Source organism: Psammomys obesus, unplaced genomic scaffold, assembly GCF_907164565.1.
Source record: "Psammomys obesus unplaced genomic scaffold, mPsaObe1.curated_primary_1811, whole genome shotgun sequence".
Classification (NCBI taxonomy): Eukaryota; Metazoa; Chordata; class Mammalia; order Rodentia; family Muridae; genus Psammomys; species Psammomys obesus.
The window spans coordinates 15,867,424-15,884,187 of NW_026596149.1; the positions used below are offsets into that span (position 1 = coordinate 15,867,424).

A 16,764-nucleotide genomic window follows, 5' to 3' on the forward strand; every position below is an offset into this window, starting at 1 on the left:
CCTTTCCAGATGAGATTTCTGGATGTGCAAAATAAGTCATATTTGATGTACGTCAGTGGATTCTAATTGGACTTGTGAATTAGGGCTCATAGGCATGCAAACACGATTTCTATTGATGAGCATCACACTTTAGAGTCCCCCACATATCAGTTGGCTTAGTCCTCAATGCCCAGTAAATCAGATGCCCTTTCAGTTCTCATCTTAAAGATAAGGAAACTGGATGCCAAGGTGAAGTTTCTTGGGTGGTGCGTTGGAAACAGGGTTATGCCTCAGGTACTGAAGTTGGCACATTGAAGTCACCATGATTCCTGGCCCCCTCCTCCCTACACTAGACTGATTCCCTTTTCTTCTTTTCTCTTGTTCCTTTTTCCTCTATTACATGACATATGACGGCACCTCCTTAGCAAATGACAACACTTATGAATTTGTATCTGCCAGGGCCTGCCGTGGAGGTCCATAATCCTAACTACTTGGGAGGTTGAGACAGGGGGGATTGTGGGCTTGAAGCTAGCCGGGGTTCCCGAGTACAAGATTACCCTGGGAACTTGCTAAGACCTTGTCTCAAAAAAAATGTGTAAATAGGGTGGGGGATGTATGGCACATTGGTAGAACAGTTGCCTAGCTTGTGTGAGATGTGTGAGACCCCACGTACAGAGGGAGAGGTGGGGTGAGAAGGGAGAGAGGAGAGAGAGAACACAAGTGGGTCTCTGTCTTCTCCTGAGAAAACCATCCTGCTTGATGATCCAGGGACAGAAAACTAGTCTGGTGGCTTCAGGGTGGTTCCCTTCGCTGCTTATTTCTGCCCACCCTGTGCCTGCAGCTGATTTAACTCCTTGCAAGGATGATTGTTCAATGAGATCCATCCCAGTTGTGATGAAACTCAGTCTCCCTGGTAGTTTTTTCCTTTTTCTATTACTTTTGGTTTTTCCTCGGGAAAGCTCAAATCTTAGCTGGGATCAGGAACTCAAATGTGAGTCCTGTTTTTGAAATAAGATAAAAGAGCACTTCCTTCCCGGAAAGAAAGAAAGTGTGTGCCTGAACTAAGTACAGACAAAGAGCTGAGGGAGCTCAGGTCTCCACAGCAGGCAGAGCACCTGGCCCTGAGGCATGCAGGAATGAAGCCCACCGAAATTCCATGGCTGGATTTCTAGTGTCTTCAGCCAGAATGAGAGCTAGCAGAATAATGTGGGCTACTGTAAACAGGCTCCATGACATGGTTTGTGCAGGCCATATCAATGTAAGTTCCCAGTGGAGCCTGTGGTATTGTGCATGTAGTCAAGGCCAGCCTCTGAGGAGAAAGAAGAAAGCTGAGCCTGTGGACTTGAGTCTTCCAAATAATAAGTAACAAACAAACAAAGGCCAGAGAGGTGGCTCAGTCAGTAAAGTTCTTGACTTTAATGCTTGGGGGCCTGAGTTCAATCCCCAGAACCCATGTGAAAAAAGCCTGTATGCTTATAACCTGAGTGCTAGGGAGGCAGAGATGCGAGATCCTCAGGTTTTCGGACCAGCAGGACTATCCTAATTGGTGAGCTATTGAGAGATCCTGTCTTAAAAACAAGGCGGACAGCTCCTGATAGGTGACAGTTGACACACACAGTCACAGACATACTCACATACATGAACACACTTACACATGTGCACACATGAAGAATGTGTAGATATATATATATTATATTATATTAAATATATATTAAATCTCTCCCCCCTCTCTCTATATATATATGCGTACACACACACACACACATATATATATATGTGTGTGTGTGTGTGTCTACCTGTCTATAAGCTAGGACTCCTTGTGTGACTGTGGCTTGCATGGGCTAGACTTGAACAAAATAGTTCTCCTGCCTCAGCCACCCTAGTGGCATGCTTGGCTCTCACTAGAAATGTATGATGAGGAGAAGCAAGCCTCTTATTTGGGAGAACATGGGTCAACACTCTCAGAAAAATTCAGCGCTTACTCTTCATTTTGAGAGGGTCAGTATTTGTACAACCACATACAGACCCCACCCCCGCCCCCCACCCCACATGCTCTGAACTTCAGGCAATTGTGTGCTCAGGTCCAGCCTGGACTGGCAGCTGTAATTCCTCTCTGAGTTGTTTGGGCTGCTGTTCACAGTTGCCTTGTTTTCTTCTCCTGGTGATAGGAGGGGCTACCAGTGTCTAAAGATGATTTAAAGCCTTCTTCCTATCTGTTTCCACATTTAAAAAATTGCCCAGCATGTGAGAGATTGTCTTCTGCGTAATGCTCATGGAGAATCTGCCAGTTCGCGGAGCTCTGTATTGTGGCCTTCACACACAGGCTTTAATATCCAGCCTTCTGAAGCCAGGTTTCTTTCAGATTGTAAAGTGAGCTGATTCCCAGATTTTACTAAGAAAAAGATGTATGGGCTACTTGTTTATTATATTTTTATTCAAAGTCACTTGTGCTCCAGCTTTTTATAAGACATTCTCTTTATGTTTATTCTGGATTATTCTGGTCCCACAGATAGCTTTTTGTTAAAACAAAACAAAATCGAATTGCTGTTTTAATGACTGTGCCTGTTTTCTTTGTAAGGTGTGAAATGTTCATAGTAGCTTTTCATAGTGGGTTTTCATGACATCATGGGGAAATGCCTCCCACTAGTTCATTTATGGTGGTGGAGTTGTCAGAGTTTCCTTGATAGAATGTTTGTGGGTTTAAGAGGTTTATGGATCAGCTGTAAATATTTTCTCTGGCTTTATGAGATCTCGCCTCATAAACATTGCGTGTGTTTACCTATTGCTCATTGAGCGTGCCTTTACAGAGTCAACTGTTTGGGCACACGGGCTCAAGGAGAGGCTGTAGGTGGCAGATTTTAACAGGCTGTGTTATGAGTAAACTTAGGTTTTGTATACAGCTTTGTTGTTCCAACGGCATGGCTGGAGTTACCGGTGTTAGACCTACAGTTTTCGTGTTATTTAATGTGACTCTTGGTAGGTGCGTGACTTACTTTGATGAAGTGTTTCTGTAGGCCAGAACTACTGTGTTCTCTTTGTTTGCTTCTGTGTCTTCAATGCTCCAAGTCCTGTATCTTCCTTGCTTAGGCTGGGGCTTAGGACCTAGAAAATTTTGAGAGGCGTGTCTGTGTTCTCTTTATTTTTGCCTTTAAGTGTCTTTACTGGCATACACTTGAGAGGCAGCTCAGAGAACCTCGATTTTGAAGGCAGCATTTAAGGTCATTGTTTTCCATGTGCTTCCTTTAGCTGGACCTGGGGATGCAGGAGTATACCACCCCAACTTCTGGGGATACTGAGGCAGGGGGACCACACATTTAAGTCCTGGTCAGGCTACACAGTAAGTTAGTGAGAACTTGTCTTAAAAAGTAATCTAGCATTTTCTGACTGTAAAATATAATGCCATTTTCTATTCATTTCTTGGACTGTATAGAGTAAATAGCTTTTCTTTCCAATAATTGAAAAATCATTAGTAGAAGAAAGGGTACCTTTTCCTTCTGCGAGCCTTCTATTCTTAATCTCTCTGGCCCACCTGAGTCAGGACCATATGTCAGAAGATGGCATTTTCTCTTTGCCAGTGGAATCAGCTCTTGGTTGTGAAAGATGCATGGGTCACAGGTCATCATCCTTTGAGCATTTTTCTTAAGACAAGAGAACTGAAACATCTGAAGCATTCCTCGTAAGTGCTTAACATTGGCTTAACATCACACGCATAGACACATACTACTTTTTCCAGTTGCTGTGGCAAATATGCTGGACAAGAACGAGTTAAGCAAGGGAAGGTTTATTTTTTGGTTATAGTCTGACTGTGCATTCTGTCATGGTGGCAGGCCCTTGAGATGATGGCTTGCACTGTGCCCCAGTCAGGAAGCAGAGAGAGGCAGATGCTGGTGTGCTGCTTACGTTCTCCTTTTTATTCAGGCTAAGACCCCAGTCCGTGAATAGTGCCATCCACACTGAGGGTGAGGTGCCCCTCCTCAGTAAAACCAATCGAAAATCTCCTTTCCAGGCACCTGGATGTGCCTCCTTAGTATTCCAGCTACAGTCAAAGCCAAGTAACTGTCTCAGGCTGCTTAGCTCTTGCTGTTTAGGCTATAACGTGACATTTCTGCTGCCTTTGTCTTAAAGTGTATTATTTGATGCTTCTCGGTTATATAATGTTTTGGCAATTGCCTTTCAAATCCCAGCTATGTACAACTATTTAAATTTAGAATACTTATGGCTTCCTTCCTTCCTCCTTCCTTCTTTCCTCCCTTCCTCCCTTCCAGCCTTCCTTTCTTCCCTCCTTCCCACCTTTCTTTCTTTCTTTCTTTCTTTCTTTCTTTCTTTCTTTCTTTCTTTCTTTCTTTCTTTCTTTCTTTTTCTCTCTCTCTCTCTCTTGCTTGCTTTCTCTCTCTTTCTTTCTTTTTTTTCTTTCCCTCTTTTTCTTTCTTCCTTTCTTTCTTTCTCTCTCTCGTTCATTCTTTCGTATATGGATGTACTTTAGGAAGTCAGAGAAACAGCGTGCAGGATTCTGCTTTCCTTTCTCATGTGGATTCCAGGGACTGAGCTCTGGCCTCCATCTTTGGCAGCAAGCTTCTTTGCATGCTAAGCCATCTTCCTTATCCCGAGGAAGAGTTGCTGTCTTGAGAGCTGTTGTGCTCACCTGGTTGCTGCTTTCCTTTCCCTTGTGATTTGTGATTTGAGAAGCACACATTCTGTTGGCCTCTGTTGGTGTGAGAGGCTCTGAGACTTCTTTTGTGGCAGGAGACGGGGTCCTGTATGGGTGTGGGCATGTCTCCAGGGATCACATTAGGGGTGTCAGGCAGCTGGTCCATTTTGTCGATAACTTGCTGGGAGGCCTCAGGTTACTCAATCGATCTTTCTGCACTCCTATTTATTTGTTTATGTGTATGTATGTTTCTGCCTGTTATTATGTGCATGCAAGTGTTTGTGGAGGCCAGAAGAGGGCATGGGTCCCTTGGAGCTGGAATTACAGGTGTTTCTGAGTTGTCTGATGTGGGTACTGAGAATAAAACTCAGGCCCTCTGCAGGAGCAGCAAGCACTCTGAAGTACTGAGCCCTCCTTCCAGGCCAATTTGTTTTTTTCTTAAAATGTTACTGAAGTCACTGTTCTATAAAAATTGGTCTCTATAAAAATCAGTCACTGTCCTATAAAAATCAGTTATTTTCAGTCTCCAGCCTCTGAGTAGGTAGTTTGGTGCCCGTGTGTATCTTGGCATACACTTGGTGCTTGAAGTGTTGTCCCTTTCCATGTCTTCTAGCCTTCCCAAATTGAGATGTCTGCCATGGCCCGTGTTAGGCTGATCTGTGAATGTCACCTAGTTAGCTTTAAGACAACTCTTATTCATTTGACTGAAAGCACAAATGTCACTTTTAATTTTGACAGGGTATCAAAACATTGTCTCTTCTTGGCTCTCTGTCTCTGTCTCCCTGTAAGCATTACATCAATGCTTGGTATCTTCCTCAATCATTATCCATTTTTTTCTCTCTCTTTTTTTAATTGAATCTGGAGCTCACTGATTCAGCTAGACTGAATGGATAGTGAGCTCCAGGGATCCTCCTGTCTCTGCCTCCCTTTGATTACATACATGTGTGTGTTACCCAGTATGAATTTTTATGTGGGCTCTGATATCTGAACTCAGCTCCTCATCCTTGGACAGCAAGCAATTTAACAAAGGAGCCATCATTCCTCACCCCCCCTAGCTTTTTTTTTTTTTTTAAACTCAATATGTCTGCAGCAGCAATTGGAGCTCTTCAGAGAGTTAGACCACACCCTCTAAAGCCACTGAATCAGTGCTTGTCTCTACACATGCTTTGCCCTAGTTTTGATAGTCTTGCTTTGTTTTGTTTCCACAGAGGAAGGATCCAGCCTGGAGGAGAACGGCTTTAGCTGGGGAGACTATTTGGAAGAGACGGGCACCAGGGCCGCTCCACACTCATCCTTCAGGCATGTACGTTGAGTACCTCATCCATTCTGGCCTGCTTGAGGGAGGGGAAGGAAGAGAAACCAGTCAGAAGAGAAGGGGAAATTCAGCTCAGATTTTTACAGGAAGAAGGCAAGATGGGGGGAGTTTGGTTTTCACAGATAGCTGCACATGAAATAGGCCACAGCATGATTCTAAAAAAACAAAACAAAACAAAACAAAAAAAACCCAGTGAGTTAGGCAAGGTGTTACATTAATGACTTCTTAGCAGTCATTAATGATTGCTAATGATTGTGTATATTTTATAATGAGGCAATATTGGGGCTGGGGATGCAGCACAATTGATAGAGTGCTTTTCTAGCATGCATGAAACTAGATTTGACCCCCAGCATTGCCAAAAACTGGGTGTTGTGAATCTGTATAATTTCAGCACAGGGAAGGAAGGTAGAGGCAGGAGGATTAGCAGCTTAATCTCAGGCTTTACAGAGATCTTGAGGCTAGCCTGAGTTATATGAGATTTTGTTTTAAAAAAGTTACTTTTTTTCATGTTTTTAATTGCTGGGTAGTATTCCATTGTGTAAATGTACCTCAATTTCTGTATCCATTCCTTGGTTGAGGGGCATCTGGGTTGTTTCCAGGTTCTGGCTATTACAAATAAAGCTGCTACAAACATGGTTGAGCAAATGTCCTTGTTGTATATTTTGGATATATGCCTAGGAGTGGTATAGCTGGATCTTGAGTAAATACTATTCCTTATTGTCTGAGAAAGCACCAGATTGATTTCCAAAGTGGTTGTACTAGTTTACATTCCCACCAGCAATGGATGAGGATTCCCCTTTCTCCACATCATCTCCAGCATGTGTTGTCACTTGAGTTTTTGATCTTAGCCATTCTTATGGTATAAGATGGAATCTCAGGGTCGTTTTGAACATTTCTTTAAGTGCTTCTCTGTCATTCGATGTTCCTTTGCTGAGAATTCTTTGTTTAGCCCTGTACCCCATTTTTTAACTGGATTACTTGGTTTGTTGGTATTTAATTTTGTGACTTCTTTATAGACTCTGGATGCTAGCCCTCTGTCTGATGTAGTGTGCACTGAGCTCATGTCTTCAGAAAGGGGTCTCCTCCATTACATCTATCACCTCCTTTCCAGATGAAGTGGATGTCACCTTATAGTGAGGGCTCTGATGAACAGGCAATCGCCTTTCAGGACACCTGTATTCCTGAAGGATGATGCGGGCGTCTGCCCTTCTAGATGTAGGCTGTCCCCAGACCTGTGTGCAAGATTTTCAGAAAAAGTAGCTGCAGTTTCACAGGAATCATGGTCCCATGAGAGCCCTCTTATGGTGGACCTCATATACTTTGGCTTTGGAATGCTGTTTCTGTTATTTTTTGTTGTTGTTGTTCTGGTGGTAGCTTGTGGAACACAGAACAATTGAGTTACACGGAAGAGTTTGTAACTCCAATTGAGAAATGTTCTTCATTGAACTGAAGATCTTGGGAGCCTTTCTTTAAAAACACTAGCTCTTGTTTTTTTTTTTTTTTTCTTTTGTTTTTGTTTTTTGTTTTTTCCTTTTCCTTTCTTTTAAATACCGGGTCTCATGTAGCCTCAGCTAATCTCAAACTTACGTGTAGCCAAGGATGACCTTGAATGTCTGATCCTTCTGCCTCCACCTGCCTGCTTTATTTACTTATTTATTATTATTATTATTTTTTAATGGTGCAGTGCTAGGGTCAAACCCCAGGACTTCCTGCATGCAAACACTGAACCAACTGAATGACACTTTCAGCCCATATTTATTTTTTGTACCCCTTGGTGTTTTGAGACAGGGCCTAGTTGTGTATCTCAGGTTGACCTAAATTTAGGATTTGTGCCTTAATGTCTAGGTGCTGGGATTACAGGTGTGAACCATCATTCCCGGCTCATTCGTTTCTCCATAGTAGTAGTTTCTTACTGAGATGACAAACTGTTGGGTTTAACGGGCAAAATAAAACTTGCTCTCAAATTTCATTTTATCTTTCTTTCGCATGCAGCTTCTAGAAGATTTAGAGGCTCATGTTATACTTGCCTTAAATACATGCCTATTTTAAGGCAGCAGAAATATTGTTTTAAATGCTCTGCGCTTAAGTACTTCTTAAATTCTCTTTGAGGCACCTGGTGAGTCTGATCATGGTTTCCCTGTGTTTCTGATGTCTCAAGGTGGAAATCAGCATTCAGAGTAACTTCCAGCCAGGAATGAAGTTGGAGGTGGCCAACAAGAACAACCCAGACACTTACTGGGTGGCCACGATCATCACCACCTGCGGACAGCTGCTGCTTCTGCGCTACTGTGGTTATGGGGAGGACCGAAGGGCTGACTTCTGGTGTGATGTGATCACAGCGGATCTGCACCCTGTGGGGTGGTGCACACAGAACAACAAGGTGTTGATGCCCCCGAATGGTGAGCACACATAGCGAAGACTCTGACCGCCGAGAGGTTGTTCTTTGGGATGTCTTTCTTTGCTTGCAGGGGCAGAGAGAATCTTCTGGAAAGCCCTGAGTGGATTTGGTGCAAAGGTTTCTCGGTTCTTTCAGACACCTGGGGCTTTATTATCTACAGGATGCTGCGGGGTGGCTTGTGGGTAGAGTTTTGTTTATCAGAAATGGAATCGGTCTTCAGCCAGTTCCGTTGCACGGGAAGAAAAAGGGGTCAAGACCAGTTCACAGGTTGTCTTTGGATGGTAGGAGAGGAAGGTAAGCTGGAGGAGAGAGAGAGTGAAAGAGAGAGAGAGTGAGAGAGAGAGAGACAGACAGACAGACAATGAGAGAATGAGTGAGTATTCTCTTTGGGGATTAGATGTATTTCTTTTACTTTTCTGCCATTTTAGAGACTTTTAACAATTAATTTATTTTTAATTATGTGTCTGTGTGTGCTTCTGTGTGTAGCTGAGTGCATGTTAATTCAGGAGTCCAGGAGAGGGCATTGGATCCCCTGGAGCTCGAGTTACAGGAGGTTGGGTTGTGAGCCACCTGACCTGGGTGCTGGGAACTGGCTCTTGTGATTTTTTACTGTAACAGTACGTGCTCCTAACCGCTGAGCCACTTCTCTGGTTCCCTTAAACGGGCTTCTTTTCCATGTTTGCTGTTCGCTTACATTTCTTTTCCAGCCCTTGCTTTTTGACAAGGTCTTATATAGCCCAGAACGATGACCTTGAACTTCTGATCCTCCTGCCTCTGTTTCTCAGTGCCAGGATTACAGACATTTACAACCACACCCTGTATGTGCAACGCTGGGGACTGAACCCATGACTTCCGGCATACCTGGCAAACATTACCAACTGAGCGATGTTCTTAACCGTGCTCTTAGTTTTGGATCTTCCTTGCTTTGGGGATACTGAGGTTATGAAACATGAAGAAAGCTAAACTGATGAGAACTGACAAAGCAGTTCTTAGTTGACACAAACAATGGTTCCCTATTACGGCAGGTCTCCCTCCCTCTGGAGACATCCAACAATGTCTGGGAGTACTTTTGTGGCCCTGATGGGAAGGAGATGATACCAACACTTAGTGAGACCCGTTAACCTCCTCCAAGGCACAGGACATCTTCACAGTTACGTATTATCAGGTTCACCCTCCTGAAGCGCTGTAATTTGGGGCTCCTGCTGAAGAAGAAGGCATTGAAGAAGTTCCTATGGGTCTGTGAGAACTTAGTTCAACCAAGTATTTGACTCTGATCTCTGTCTTATTGCATGATTACAGCATCAGTAATGTGCCTCTGTGCTCTACTGTTGTCTCCCAAGGGTATTCAATGATCTCTGTACCCAGCCCTTTGCCCTTCTTCTGGAGTAATCTCTTTTCCACTCTCTCCCGTCTCCTTTTCTGTCTGACTGTCCTTCTCCCTGATCCCCCCTCTCTCCCTCTCCCTTCTCTTTCTCTCTTCTCCTCTCCTTACCTCTCTTTTTCTCTTCTCCCCTCCCTTTCCCTCCCCTGTCTTCTCCTCTTTGTTTCTCCCCCGACCTCTGGTATATATTTCTGATTGGGGAAGAATAGTCTGTGGCTTTTACTTCTTCTCTTTGTTATTCATAATTGATGGCTTGCTAAAAAGGGGTCATAAAATTGGCTGAAGCTCAGGAATTGCCTTTATGTGACATTTGTCAGGGTTGAATCCATTGCCTTGGCCTTAGTTGACATCATGACCCCTCATTGTCTCAGGAGAAAGAGAGAGGGGGCATCCTTTTAGATCTCTGTGTCTGTTCCTGCCTATGCCTGGAACTACTTGTCTTCTTCCTCCTCCTCTTCTCTCATTGGTCCCTGAGGTCAGAACTAATCTATGCTCACAAACAAGGCTATTGGGACCTTAGTGTGCTCCCATCTCAACTGTATGCATCCATTTAATGTAACGTAATTAATGAATTAGTGTTGTAAGGACTTTGAGAATACTAGCAAGCACGCAACTACTGAGCTGCGCCCAAAGCCCTGTACAATTTTAAAACATAATTCACGAATTAGAAAAGTCATCTCTCTACGTTCAGTGACTTTTTATCTTACAAGGTTGTGCAAACAGTGTCACTATCAAGGTCTGGGTGTTTTTATCACCCTTAAGTTGTACCGCATTCTTATCTCCTAGAGCCCTCAATCTTCTTTGAAAAAAATCAGATTTTAAAATTTTATGTATGTGTGTATGTGAGCGAGTGTGTGGAAGTGCACATATGCACGTGCTTGTGTGTGTCAGAGGACAGCGCACACGCATCAGCTCTCTCCTGCCTAGGTCCTGGTTTGGGCAGCAGGCACCTTTAGCGACTGTGGCATTTTGCCCTGCTCTCCCAACTTTCCAGGGTCTGTTCTGTGACCCATACAGAGTTCCGGTGGTGGTAGAACTCTAAGAGCTCCTAGGATCATTTGGGGTGGTCCCAGCTGTCCCTGGAGAGACAAGGCACATTCGAGTCATCGGCTCCCTTCTCTCGCCTGGAAGAAAAATATGGCAGTTGTCAAAGTCTCAGAAACACCATCAAATTTGTATCCTGCAGACTCTGCTATTAGCCAAGACAAAGATGCCCTTAAAATGACAAGATGAAAATGAAAAATGAGAAAACCGTAGAAAAGGGGTGACCATTACTGTGACGGAAAGATGAGAAGTCTTTTCAAACAATAGCTAGTGATGTTAGCTTGAGGATTTCTTCAGTGCCGACTTGTAAAGAACTTAAAAAAAATTTACTATGTAATCAATAGGACTTGGGAATCTTTGGTTCAGAGAACAAAGTCAGGAAATAGCAAGTTCATGGGGCAAGAGCTTTTATTGATTTCTGTGGGGAGGGATAATTATTGCTTCATAACCAGAGGCAGTGGTTGTCCTACAGGGACTAGGGGATCTGTGTTTTGAATGGGGATTTTTTGTTGTATGGTTTTCTTAGTGAGCTAATACTATAAACACTGCAACTGTGCCTGACGATCTTTATCTTTGTTGTGGTTGGATTTAAAAGGCATTGAAAAATGTTAAATAGCAACCCGTGACCCTAATGTTTCTGTCTGAGAGGCTCCCTGGCGAGGGGATGCTTGTTTGTGCGTGCGTGCATGTGTGCGTACGTGTCTGTAGACCAAAGAACAAGCTTGTCTGTCTTTCCCTCAGCTCTATCCACTTTGTTGTTTTTTCTTACTAATTGGCCTTGATCTCTTTAATTAGGCTAGGATGGCTGTCCAGGGAGCCCTGTAGATCAGCTTTTCTCTGCCTCACCAGTGCTGGGATTACAAGCTCATGCCACCGAGCCTGGCTTCTGGAGATCTGGTTTATGTTGTTGAGCTTGCAAAGCAAGCACTTTGCTAACTGAGCTCTCACTTAAGCCCAGCCTAGGCTTCTTACAAATCCCAGGAATCAGGGTAAAGAAAGGGAGACTGCCATTGGACTAGAGTTCTCACGAGCATCGCCATTAACTTACTTCAGTGGGTGAGTCCCCTCAACCCGCCCTGGCAGTTCCATCTTCGAAATGAGGGCTTCTGTAATGTAATCTCAGGGAGTTAGCTGGTCCTATCTTCCGGCTTTTCTGATCTCAATTAAAGGAGAAAAGTAAGAAAGTGTGGCTGCTTGTTTTTCTAGTTTATGCATGAGATGTGGAGTTTGTTTTAGAATTAGGGCCCACGCATGTTGGCCGAGGAGTCTCTGAAAAGGACGGGAATGAAGTGGCTGTGTCCCTGTTGGACAACATGGCACATGTTCTAGTTTTATTTCTATTGCTGTGATGAAATAGTATAGCAAAAGCAACTTAGAGAAGAAAGGGTTTATTTGGTTCACAATTCCAGGCTATAGGCCCTAATGATGGGGAAGTCAAGGTAGGAACTTGAACCATCACACACACTGTCAAGAGCAGTAAGAGAATTAATGCGTCCTTGCCCACTTCCGATACTCCTACCCAAGCCAGGGTCCATCAAGTGAAATGGTGCCACCTACATTTCTGGTGGGTCTTCCTACCTGTCCCAGTTAATGTCAAGGTAGTTGGCCAACCACTTGTTTTCAGACCAACCTGATCTAGACAGTTCCTCAACTGAGACACTTTCCTTAGACCATTCTAGGTTGTGGCAAGTTAACAATTAAAAACTGACAACTGTAACATGTTGTCTAGGATAAAACATGACTGTGATTGCCTGGGTAGGATGTCCCTTAATGAACAGCTTCTTGTATGTGAGAGGAGTTAAACGAGATAAGCGAGGTCTCTCCTCGGGCTGAAGTTTCTGAGTTCAAGATCTTTGGGTTATCTGAAGTTGTCTCCTACCTTTTGCAGTCACTGCATCAAGAAAAAAAAAGCAATTTGGTTGATTGATTGTTTGCTACAGGGTTTTTATGGGGCGCTAGTGACTGAAGCCAGGGCTTTGTGCATGGTAAGGAAGCACTGTATCAACTGAGCTATGTTCTCAAGCACAGATTTTATTGTTTTACTATGCCGGTTTGGCAGGGCACGAAGACCTCGTTATTGTACTATGTTTTCCTGCCTCACTATTTAAACTTTATCTTTGAGTTAACGTAGGTCTTCATAAATATGGTAAATGTTAGGAGGAAGGAAAGCAAGCACGTCAGCGTTCCCAGTTTATGTCGTTACGAAGTGATTCCCATCAGCAGTCAGAGAATGCCATTAACAAAGACATGCTCAGACACAACTGAGTTCAGTGGCCAATTGGCTGTTGAGAGTGCAGTATTTTTGCTCTGGGGCTAACCAGCGCTAATCTTTCATATTAAAAGTATTAAGAGACATACTACATTAAAACCTCACTAAGTGCAGCAAGGGATTAGAGCTCCTATTAGCCGAGCAAAATGGAAAGCGTTTTGGCTTAGTAAATCAATAAGGCTTGATTTATTCATAAGTGTGCACCACGCTCGCAAAGGGCAGCTGCCAAATAATTATTGTTTATGGTGATAATGTACGGAAATCATTTAATCCAATGACTGTTTTCATTGTTATGTATTCAGAAGTAGCAGCATTCCCTCTTAATGTCAGGGGCCCGGGAGCTTTGGCGCTCTGATGCTCTGAATGGTGCCTATTGAGTTCTTTGAAGGATGCTCCTGTGTGAGATTGCAGGTGAATATGTGCGAAGATGCAGGACAATAAAAGCTCCCGGCTTCTAAACAGGCAAATATTTGTGTGTGCTTTCGACTGCTGCAATAAGAGTGCTGGAATTACAGTGCCTTAGGATTCTGCCACTAATTTTTATTTTCGCCATTATTAAAATTTCTGTAATTTGAATTGCAAAAGCCTGCAGGCTCACCAGAATGACTGTATTTACCATTTCAAAGCGGAATCACCATTACCGGAGTTAGTTTAAAAAATATATATGTATATATATATATGTGTATCTATATACATATATACATACATACATATATATATATATAACTTATTTGAATAAAGGAATGTTTATTCATGAAGTGTGAGGAGAAAGTGTGAAGATAGCCTTATGTTATGTGGGTAGATCTGCCAAGTTCTCTAGCATGGTGAGGACTCTAGTTGACTGTAAAGGAAGAGTTGCTGCCAGGTAGGACCCATAACTAAAAATCCCTGACACAAGGACCCACCTGTCCACAGCCATTATGTAACCATGACCATGAAAGTATTTGATGTTTTATGAGTCTGTTCATTTTTAGTTGTGTGTGTGTGTGTGTGTGTGTGTGTGCGCGCGCGCGCGTGCAGTGTTTGGTGCTCATATGTGTAAGCACACAAATGAGCAGATGTGCGTCCGTGTTTGTGCCTGGTTATATGGAGGTCTGGAGGTGGGATTGGGAATCACTGTCCATCGTACTTCTGCCTTACTCAGCGAGGCTGGCTCTCTCACTCACACCCAGAGCTTCTGAATATGGCTGCTGCCTAGGGATGCCCTGTCTCTGCTCCCTGGAGTGAGCAGGCAGGGTTGCCATGGTCACATGATATTTACATAGGTTCTGGAGATCCAAACTCTGGGAAGCATTTAACCAGCCAGAGGATACTCGTTTTTAAAACTTTAAGATGAAATTTTATTAATATTACTGGGACTTGACCACTTTTTTTTCTTTGGATATCTTGTTTATTAACAAAAATTAGTAATGAATTATGGTCTCAAGGCCACAGTCCTCCTGCACCAGCCTCGTGAGTGCTAGAATTACAGATTTTTTTCTACCATGCCTGGCTAGGTCAGTCTTTTCTCTAGTTGAACATTTGAAGTTGAGAGAAGCAGAGGGGCACTCATTAACTATTAGATAATTTGATGTAAAAGGATAAAACAATGATAGAGTACATTTGATAAATATGACAGGAAAGAAATCGATCATAGTTGTATTTTTTTAAAATCCTTTATTCAAAGTCATTTTTCTTATTTTCTCAACATAGAGGCTTACTCTCAGGCATATGCTCGTCTGGATCTCACTATGAAGATCATGTTGGCCTTGAATTTGTGGCAATCTTCCTGCCTCAACCTCCTAAGTGTTGAGATTGTGGGCGGGTGCCAACATGCCTGGCCCCAAAGCCAGCTTTTCAGGATGGTGTGTGAAAGAAAGGAAATGCAGGCAAGAAAACAAATAATTCTTCTGTGTGAGCACTCAGTAGAACATCACATGAATTTGAAGCCTTTTTGAGCAGGTGCAGAGCCAATGTGTAGACATAGATCATGGCGTAGACCAGAATAAAGTTGGCTTTTGAACAATCAGGAAACACACACACACACACACACACACACACACACACACACACACACACACGTATGTGTGTGTGGCTCTCACTCTTTGTGTCTGCACACGTGTGTATGTGCCTGTATGTTTTGACCTAATAAATCATTTTCAAATAGCATCATTAAAAACTTAAATCTTTAGGCCCTCTGGAAAAAAAATATAAAGACATATGGACAATTGAGTCTATAGTCTATAGAGCAGCAGTTACTTTCAGCAACAACCTCTCTAGATGGGTGATTTGTTTCCTGAATCTTCCTTTTTTTTTCCATTGCTGAGGACGGAACCCAGGGCCTTGCATTGGTTAGGCAAGCGCTCTACCACTGAGCTAAGTCCCCAACCCCGCCTGATGAGTCTTAGGTGCTTTTTCTGTGTGCCTGATCATCAGGCATGGAAGGAAGAGAATTTCAGATGTCTTTGTGCAATCTCAGTGCCTGTGACCTCAGGTCTGTCAAACATGAAGAGCATCAGAGCTCAGTATTGCCACGTAACCTGTTGGATCATCAATCTCAAGGTTTCCCTCAGCTCAAAAATGTGCTGCTTAACCTGGCGTGGTGGCACGTACTTGTAATCCCAACACTTAGGAAGGTGGTGGAAGCAGGAAGACCAGGAGTTTAAGGCCATCCTTAGCTACATGACAAGTCTGAGGTCAGCCTGGGCTACTTGAGACCTTATCTCAAAATAAAAATAAGGTCTCAGATATAAGAATTCAAAGAAGTGTGCCAGATTAGATTTATGAAAGGACTTTGAAATAGGAACTGGAGTTTTGTTTTATCTTCTGGAAGGAAAAACAACAGAGACCCAAGGAGTGGAGGCAGTTGTGATGGGTCCTTATGTGAAGCAGAAACGTTTTGAGTAAACAGTGAATACAGCCTGCTCCCTGTGGATTTCGAATCTGCAGATTCAGTCACACAGATCGAAAATATTAAAACAAGAATTCACCTGCTCTGAAGAGGTACGGAGTGTTATTGTTTCCTAAACAGTATGCTGTAGCATCTACTTACAGGTCTTTACATTGCATTATGTGTTATAGGTAATATAGAGATGACTGTAAAGCAGATATGTAGGCTGTGTGTAAATTCCACATGATTTTACGTGAGGACTGAGCTTAGTCCCAGCTTCAGTCCCTTTTGTGCACCAAGGGACAACTGTTGTTTTCCATACAATCGTTTAAGTCTTATCTTCCTCCTGACTCAGTCTTCTGAGTGCTGGGGTCACAGTCATCGGTCACAGGGCTCAGCTAATCTTTTCTCTTATGAATTCCCGTTTGGTGTTTGCATTCTCTCTTGACAGTCACTATGTGCCATTCTCCCTTTCTCATTGTCTTGCACAGTGAAAAATCAATCTTACCTCTTCAGTAAGAGGTAGAAGAAAATATATCGTGTACATATGTTCCGGCATACCCTGCATATATGTGAATGTCAGGGTGGAGGCCAGATGTTAGTCTTTAGGGTCATTTTTCAGCCAAGAGCCACCTTGATTTTTGAGACAGGGTCTCTCATAAGCTTGAGGATAGTTGATTTTGTCTAGGCTGGCTGGTCAGTGAGCCCCAGGGATCTGCCTGACTCGTCTCCCTAGTGCCATTATAGGCACATAGCATCATGCCAAGCTTTCTTTCTTTCTTTCTTTCTTTCTTTCTTTCTTTCTTTCTTTCTTTCTTTCTTTCTTTCTTTCTTTCTTTCTTTCCTTCCTCCCTCCCTCCC

The 16,764-nt window shown here is 43.2% G+C and overlaps 1 protein-coding gene across 4 annotated transcripts in view; it reads left to right on the forward strand.

The window, feature by feature from the left end:
* Sfmbt2 (Scm like with four mbt domains 2) overlaps positions 1-16,764 on the forward strand; it is a 183,418-nt gene that overhangs the window by 25,191 nt on the left and 141,463 nt on the right. For all 4 annotated transcript variants that reach the window (XM_055593892.1, XM_055593894.1, XM_055593893.1 and 1 more), the window contains exons 3-4: positions 5,836-5,930; positions 8,101-8,341. In XM_055593892.1, coding sequence (XP_055449867.1) covers positions 5,836-5,930; positions 8,101-8,341 — 336 coding nt within the window. The remainder of the gene's footprint in view (positions 1-5,835; positions 5,931-8,100; positions 8,342-16,764) is intronic.